We start from the raw sequence: 9,385 nt of genomic DNA on the forward strand, positions 1-9,385 counted from the left end.
AGAAGGCTTCTAGCTTATATGAAATAATCAGTCCTCACTATATTCAATTATTTGTCAAAACAATTTTTTAGTCAGAGAGTAAAATTGTATTACTGGTGCCTAATATTAGGCCCTTGAGTGAGTCATTACAATGTAGCTTATCAATTCCATTACTTATATTAACCATCCATTTCTACTTTATTCAAGGCAATACATGAGTTCAATTCTTTTTCTTGGTTGCAGCGACGTCATATCTGAATAATATCTATGTTATCCATTATGATTTGGCAAACAATTATTTTCAAGTAAACCTTGAAATCAGCAGATATATTGGGTTCTCTCTGAGTCCGTTTCAGTGCCTGAGGAACAGATACATTTTAATAGCAACATTTACAGTAAGGAACATAAAACCTATCCAATTACATTTATACAGGATGAAATAGGATGAGAAGGGGAGATGAGCTCAAGATAAATGCTTCACCGGCAGGATGCACTAAACTCCTGTCACCCAAAGTCAGACAGAGTTTAACTCAAAGGATAAACACTAAAAGCAGGTCCATACTCAGCATTATAACAGGATTGTTTCACATTTGGAACAAATTTTTCAGGGCTTCTTGACATATAACTTTTTGATATTAACAGAAAAAAATATTTTAGTTTATTGAAGTAGAGTAAATCGATGTAGTAAGGGGACTTATTTTTACTTTGTTTACTGATATGCGACTGAAAACAAAATAGCATGGGCTCAAATGTAAACATAATATTGTATGTATGTGCTTATTTAGATTGCATTCAGTGGTAAAACAATGCTTATAAATTGTCAGAAAATGATCTAACTTGAACTTCTGCAACAATTTGTTGGCCTCTAAAAGGAATATATAAGCAGATGTAAAATACAGGTGTCATTGTATATGTTCTCTGATGTTTCCGGTTGACATAGCCATTTTACTACATTTTTTACAATTTATAGATTTCTCTTCAAATATCTCACCATATGGTATGGTCATTGTCTAATATATTTATATATTTCTTATCTATTTTAAATGTCATAGAACAGGAACTGTTAGAATGTGCTTGAACAAATAGAATGAACACATTTACAAAGTATATGTAGAAAGAAACTGAATGCTAGTCACCTGTAATAGTAATTGTATTTTATCTAAGCTAATGTTGTCATCACAATTCTGTTAACCTCAAAACCATCAAAATGAATTTTCTTAGCAGAAATGGTAATACTAATTCTTTGCTTCTTATACTATATTCCAATTTTTAATGACTGCCAATAGAACACTTGTTATGATGATTCTTAAAAATTACTCAGAATAAATGTAAAATATTCCATAGTAAGAGAGTTCATATTAAATGAATATCATATTAGCAATTCTATTTTTAAAAACAATCTACATGCTATGCAGGAAGTTAGGGTTTATTTATCTCTTGAGATTGAAGCATATTTTATATGCTATAAGATGTTAAAATATATTTTTTTTGCTTTGGTCCTGATAATTAGATTTATTTAAAATGAAGTGTTTGCTTCACTACTGGAATTTTTGTTCTCCAGTCTTACATCTTACTTTGAGAACATGCTGAATGAAGACATACCTCATATCTGAACTCAACCTTCCATGCTTTGCAATTGACATGAACCTCAATCCCTTTAGTATCTAATTGGAGTTCTGATCCATACAGTATATTTGTAGTACATTTCCATTTTCAAGAGTCCAGTGGCCACAAGTCACTGGTACCTGTAATATCTGCCTGAGTTGGAGAGGACAAACTTATGTTCTTATCACTAATAGCCCTGTTAAGTGCCCCAGGACTCCTTCAGAATAGTGTTACATATAAGACACTTTTGAGTTTACTATTGTCAGTTACATTGCAATTTGACAAGTTTATAAGTAGGTTTAGATGATTATTCATTTTAAACTTACCCTTCCTTCAGTGAGCAATGATCGAAACAGCAGAATTATGAGAAAATACATCAATGACAATGAAGCCATTGCTGAAATTAATCAAAGAAGATGTGTTAGGGAAACCAAGCAATTCATGTGATACAGACGGTAACCAAAATTTGGAGAGAAGTTATGGCCAAGTAACATTGTATACCAAATTATTTAATGGCATAACAAGGGAAGAAAAAACATGTAGTATCCCTGTAGTTTTATTGTCCGTACCTTGCTTCTAATTTGGCAGACATATAACCTAAATAGCTTTACCTATGCATCAGGTGTATATTTGCAAAATGTATCCCTAATTTCTTCCTAAACAAGTTTATTACTCTATTGCTCTTTCTTCAAATGGAAAATCTGAGAAAAAATTGCAAATTTCTGAAAGTTGCTTTTCACTGTGTACCATTTTATTTTGCTATTCTCTGTTAATAAATATCATCTATGCCCTACATGAATTATTGTGTTATGGTTGTCATTATGCAGACAGAAATATACCAACACCTTACAAATGCATTTTGTGAAGAACAATTGTAAAATATCCTTTTTTGTCATTACTATTTGCATCAAATTTCATCTTATCATTGAGTACAAAATATAAACACAATTTATTATTTCTTGTATTTGAATTCATTCATTCATGCTTTGAGAGATGGGTAGTTTCATATGTTAACAAAGTATCAACCATTGCTGCCCACTGCACACAGTGTCAATTATCAGGAGTTCCCTATTTGTACATTCTTTATATGCTGTTAAAAAGTATTTAGTGTGGATACATTCATCTTCATTCTAGAACTCATAGAAGTAGCTTATTTTGTTAATTAAAGGCCTGATACAATTCATGTATATCCTGTATATATTCTCTACTTTCAAGTTATTGTTTAAAAGTATGTTATTTGCTTCAAATTGCTATCTGGCTCAAAGGTAATAGAAAGTCATTATTAGCAAGCATCTAATAAAATTTACAATTTTAATACCATTTACTCTTTTCTCCTTATCAAACATATGGAGTATACTACATAACACTCTCTTTCAAATCAGTGGCTACAATTTGTTGAAATTTATGGCTAAAATTTGTGTCAGACTTTTTCCATACATATCTATAATGCCTTTTCTTGTCCATACATCATACACACAAATAACAACAAATGACATTTATTCTTCCACTTGGTAGACCAGTAAATAGTGAGTTGGAACTAAAACCTGTGCTTCCTTTGACACTTGAAGCAAATTATTATCTTACTAACTATCATATACAAAGGAGGAAGTACATTAAAATTGAGTTTTTGGCCATCAATATGATGTGTTGCTATATATATATTACTTCCTATCTGACCAGGTTGCTATGTGAAGAAGGCTGGGCAGTCCAGCCTTCTTTCTTGTATATTTCAAAGACTAGGTCTCTGATGTATCACTAGCCATTGTAATCTTAGCATTGTAACTATTGTTATCTTATGTTGAAACCTAATGCTCTATGGTCTTAGCTAGAGTTGCTTATTTCATACCTTTCAATTCAGATCAGCTCCTGTTTCAGGCTTTTGTGCTTCTGTCCTTCTTTGGCTCTCCTATTTTCTTTTGGTAGGGGTGGGCCTTTAGAGATTTGAAGCCTGACGTGGCTGTGCTACATTGGTTGTTCTTCCTAGCTAAATGGTTTAATTGAACTGTCTCTCTTGGCTTCTGCATCTTAAACATCAGAATAGTTAAGATAGTGACACTGGATAGCAGCCATGAATATGTTCCTTTAATGTGATTGTTGGATCAACAATATACTGTTTTGACTTTTCTCCTGAAGATTTCCATTTGCTACTTTTGCAAGCAAGAGACAGTGATATCCATTTTTACTATATGGGTCTAGCACTTTATTTAGTTCACAGGGTGTGTATGTATGTGTGTTTGTGTGTGTGTGTGTGTGTGTGTGTGTGTGATTGAGTTTGTGTGCCCATAATAACTGTATTACTACATTTTCAATATTTTAGGCAGTTTTTCCTATTTTGGGCTATGATATCTTCCTTTTCTGATAACATAAATCTTTTTATGTGTTCTTATTTACTTCAAATACCGGTCAAAGTCACTCTTCTTCAAATCCCCTCATTCTATTTTCTCTTCCTATATTTGAGGAGAAGGGGAACAATTTGGGTACCACACTACACTGGACCATCTAGTCTCAGAAGGACTGTTTGCATTCTCTCCCACTAAAGTCCAAGTATGCTGTCCAGGGAAGGGAAGGGCATTCAATGGAGAAAGCATAGACTGAGACTGTACTCACTCTGTTAGGGTTTCCATAAGAAAAGTAAGCTGCACATATGATTATATATTTGTGTTTGTGTGTGTGTGTGTGTGTGTGTGTGTGTATGCATGTGCATGTAGTTGGCCTAGGTTAGGTTCCTGGTTGGAGACTCGGCATCTGTGAGGCCCCATGGACACAGATTAGTTGGCATTATAGGACTGCTTGTGTTGTCCTTGACCCCTCAGTCATGCCCAGTGTTTTATCACACTGTTCCACAAGACTCTTACCACTGCCTGATGATTGACTGTAGGTCTGTATATGCCTCCAAACTCTACTGCATGTAGCTTCTGAAGAGATGGTTATATTAAGCTTCTCTCTGCAAGATAACAGAGTGTGGTTAATATTGTCAGAAGTTGGTTCTCTCTCATGGATGGGTCTGAAGTTGGGCCAGCCATTGGTTAGCTGTTGCCTTAGTCTCTGCTCTATCTTTATACCTTCAAAACTTGTAGGCAAGAAAATACTGGGGTGAAGGTATTGTTGGTGTATTGATATCCATATCACTTCTCTGAAAATCCTACCTGGATGCAAGAGGTAGCCAATTCAGTCTCTCTGTCTCCCACTGGTAAGACTCTTTGCTAGGCTCACACACATAGATTTCCTGTAACCTCCAGCTAGATTAAGAAATTTTCGAGACTGCTTTCCATTTTCACACACAGCCTTCTCTTGTCACTCATTTCTCCATACCTGATCACCATACCCCTCCCCTCCTCAACTTCTCTCATATCCAGTTCACATTTTCTATCTACACCGCATGAATATTGATCTTTCCTCTCTGAGATAGATTTGCACATGCTCCCATTTACCATCCTTATTACCCAGTTTCTTTGGGTAAGTGCATAGTAGCATTGTTTTCCTGAACTTTATTGCTAAGTTTTACTCACAAATACATACCATCTGTATTTCTTGCTCTGAGTTACGTCACACAGGATGATATTCTTCTGTTCCATCCATTTGGCTCAGAAACGCATAATGTCTTTGTTTTGATAGCTGAATAGGGATACATTGTGAAGAAGTATCACATTTTCTTTATTAATTCTACAGTTATGGAATGTCTACGTCATTTCGAGTTTCTGGCTTTTTAAATAAAGCTGTCATGAACATAGTTGAGCAAGTGTCCCTATGGTATAATACGTCATAATATGGGTATATGCCTACAAGTGAAATAACTCTGTCTTGAGGTAAAACTATTTCCAGTTTTTTGAGAAACCACTAAATTGATTTCCAAAAATGATTGTAGTATTTTTCACTCAGACCAGCAATGGAGGAGTGTTGCCTCTGCTCTATATCATCATCACCATGTGCTATCACCTGAGGTTTTCATCTTAGCCTTTCTGAAAGTTATAAGATAAAATCTCCTGGTCATTTTGTAAATATTTCCCTGATTACAAAGGACATGCAACATTTCTGTAAGTGCTTTTTTGTCCATTAGTGATTACTCTTTTGAGAATTGTCTGTTTAGCTTTACTCTCCATTTTTTTACTGGGTTATATGATTTGTAGTTGCCTACCTTGAGATCTTTAGTCACTTTGGAAATTAATGCTCTTTAAGATGTAGAGTTAGAGAAGTTTTTTTTTTTTCTTTCAAGTGTGTATTCTTATGTTTTGTCCTATTGACAATGTCTTTTTCCTTAAAGTAATTTTCATTTTTCATGAGGTTTCTCTTTACAATACTTGATATTAGATACTGAGCTATTGGTGTGCTCAGGTCAGGAAATTGTCTTCTACTGTATCAATTCATTAAATTGTATTCTCAACTTTTTTCTATGAGAATCAGTGTATCTGGTTTTGTGTTAATGTCTTTGATCCTCTTGGTCTTAAATTTTGTTGAGGGTAAGAAACATGGATCTATTTGCTTTCTTCTAAATTCAGATATCTAGTTAGCACCATTTCTTGAATGTTTCCCCTCATTGTATGGTTTTGACTTCTTTGTCAAGAATCAAGTGTGCATAGGTGTTTTGATTTGTTTCTTAGTCTGTGATGCAAGACCATTGATCAATCTGTTTGTTTCTGTACCAATACTATGCAGCTTTTGTTACTATTTCTCTGCAGTAAAGCTTGAGGTAAGAGATAATGATACAACCAGAAGTTCTCTTATTATATATGATTACTTTAACTTTCCTGTTGTTTGTTTGTCTGTTTTGTTTTTCCACAAGAAGCTAAAATTTTTATTTCAAGTTCTATAGAGAATTGTGTTGTAATTGTATGGGAATTGTTTTGAACTGTCACATTACTTTTCTAAAACGTCCATTTTCAATATATTAACCATACTGATACATGAGCATGGGAGATATTTTAATCTTCTAATAGTTTTCTCTATATCTTCCTTTATAGACTTGATGTTCATATCATACAGGTCGTTACTTGCTTGGTAAGAGTTACACAAAAGTGTTTTATATAATTTGTGACTATTGAAAAGGGCCTTGTCTTCCTAGTTTCTTTCTCATCTCATTTATTACTTGTATAAGTGATGGCTGCAGGTATGTTTAGGTGATTTTGGATCTAGCTACTTTGCTCAAGGTGTTTATCAGCTCTATGATTTCTCTGGTAGAATTTTTGGGGTCATTTATGTGTACTGTCATATCATCTGCAAATAGCAATCAATGCCTTGACTCTTTCATTTCCAATTGTATTCCATTGATCTCATTTAGTTGTTTTATTGCTCTAGCTAAAATTTTAAGTACTATTTTGAATAGATAAGGAACGCATGAGAAGCCTTGTCTTCTCACTGATTTCTCATTGTTTTAAGTTTTTCTTCATTTAATTTAATGTTGGCTATTGTTTTAATTTAATTTAATGTTTTGCTATATGTTGCTTTTATTATGTTTAGGTATGGATTTTTTATCACTGTTACCTCCAAACATTGAAGGACAAATGGGTTTTACATTGTTCCAAAGGATTTTTCAGCATCTAATGAGCTAACCATGTGACATTTTTGTCATTCAGTTTGTTATGTGGTGAATTCAATATTCTTTGTTTTGATTGATATCAAAATATCATTTTAATTCTAGGCTGTTCTTTGATTTCCAGGGGATTTTCCAACACTGCATACCAAAATTTCAAGTACTTTTCTTACCTTGTCAACTAGTTTGTTTTTTGATGACATTTTAGTGTTGTGTTTTATTAAGAATAAGGTTCCAAGCCAGTTACAAGGGTACATAACTTCAAGCCCACCTTGGGGAAGAAAGTGTTGAAAGATCCCTGTGATTCAGACATTTGTCTGGTCTACATAATAAGCTCCAGAACACCTAAGACTATACAGAGAAATTCTTTCTCAAAAAACAAAACCCTAAACCATAACAAATAAGAAAACAAACAAAATAATAGTACAGATCCAACACCAGATCTGAAATAATTGATTTTCATGAATGAGTACTTGGAAGTTTCAATAAGGAGTTACAAATCAAGTAAAAAACATTTTGAGGTCTACTAGGATACAGTTAATTGATTTCACAGAGGGTTCTATCCTTTAGAAGGAAATTAATCTATTTGACTTGTTATGAAGAATAGTTACAGCTTTGTAAACAAGCAAAAAGATGATGACACTCTTAACACAGAGTTTCATTGTTATAAATGTAATTTCCTGTTGGATAGTGGAAAACATTGCAATGTCACCCAACCCAATTATTGTTGACTCAGAGAGATTAAAAAAAAGGAATATATGAAGTACACCTGTATAATGATCTACAATGTACCATGTGCTATGACCTTTAACGACACTGTAAAGTTTGAGGTAAAGGAAGGCTTTTGGATTAAAATTTAATTGAAAAATATGAGTCAAATATACTGTTACTCAGTTTGTAATTTCAGATTTCTGTTTTGGTTTGCTGGTTTTTTTTTTTTATAAAATGCAAACTATTCATGATTTTGATATTTTTTGAAAGTTGGAAATTTTATTTTTCTTTACTATTAGACCATAATCTTTTGATTCAGCATTATCATATATTTCTATTAGTTTTCCTCCTTCAGTTGAGGCAGTAAGCATATATTCTAGTTCTTTGATTAAAACCATTTAAGGTGATGAATATTTTTATTTGGAAAAAAGACTTCATTACAAAACATCCTGGATATTTGTAAATCACACTTCTCTATATATGTGTCTGGTTTGAATTTTCTGGGAAGAATTTATGTCTGGGCAATAACTGAGGATGAAAGACCTGATTTATGTGTATATTGTGCCAGTAAAATAGGTGGATTCATCTTTGTCCACTTACAACATCATTATATATTGATGAGAAACAAATTCCCAAGCCAAATTGATTTCATAGGCCATAATGACAAGCAGTCTCAATTTGAACCATACGTGGCATCTGATTTAGTGTTTCTACTGCTCTAGTGAAATTCTATGGCCTAAGGAATAAATTCAGGTGAAAAGGGTTTATTAGAAACAGTAATGTTATGAAATTTGCCAGCACATTGATGGAACTACCCATAATCAACCTGCATAAGTTAACTTAGCCCCATCAAAAGAAACATGCTACATACTCATAAGTATATAATAGCAGTAAAGGATAAATACACAACTAAACACAGACCCAAAGAAGCTAAGTAATCAGTAGGGCTCAAATGAGAGACGTGCAAATATCAGTTATAATGGGAAATTGAATTGACATCATGGGGAGACTTGGAGTGGGGACTATCTGTTGGTGTGGTGTGAGGCTGGGAACAGGAGGAATCGAATGTGAGAAGGATAGATGGAGAGAGTACCAGGGAACAAGACTGGAATCTGATGTCAACTCTGGGAAGAGCTAGAAACCTAGGTCAAAGGAAACTCCCAGAAATTGATGAGGGTGGTGTTAGCTAAGACTCTTATCATTGGAGGATTTGAAGGAGGAACTGCATTCTCTCCAAAATCTGATGGTAAGGAACTATTGGTAAGATCAATACATAATATTCATTAAACATGTAGAATTTAAGTTGGTGAGTACCTAGAACATCTCTTCTACTGACTAATATTCATGGAATTAGAAAATATTCCATGTTGTAACAGATGAGAAAGAGTATGCCAATCCAGCTACAAATTCTTTGATGTACACCAAATGTCTTTACTGTAAGATATTGTGGTGCAATAGATGTACAATCACTGTAAGAATAACCAACAACTATTTGATTGGATTTAAGGCCCAGAGAATGAGATAGGACCCATGATTAACATCTCTTTGGTAGCCAAGAACATT

At 33.7% G+C, this 9,385-nt stretch overlaps 1 protein-coding gene across 1 annotated transcript; it reads right to left on the reverse strand.

The window, feature by feature from the left end:
- Nucleotides 1-227: 227 nt before the first annotated feature.
- Nucleotides 228-1,979, reverse strand: LOC114620593 (exocrine gland-secreted peptide 1-like). The gene is made up of 2 exons (XM_028766707.1): nucleotides 1,911-1,979; nucleotides 228-338 (listed from the first exon to the last, which is right to left on the reverse strand). The coding sequence occupies exons 1-2, from the start codon at nucleotides 1,977-1,979 to the stop codon at nucleotides 228-230; spliced, it is 180 nt and encodes a 59-aa protein (XP_028622540.1).
- Between the last annotated feature and the right edge of the window lie 7,406 nt (nucleotides 1,980-9,385).

This window comes from Grammomys surdaster, unplaced genomic scaffold, assembly GCF_004785775.1.
Source record: "Grammomys surdaster isolate TR1022 unplaced genomic scaffold, NIH_TR_1.0 169, whole genome shotgun sequence".
Taxonomy (NCBI): domain Eukaryota; kingdom Metazoa; phylum Chordata; class Mammalia; order Rodentia; family Muridae; genus Grammomys; species Grammomys surdaster.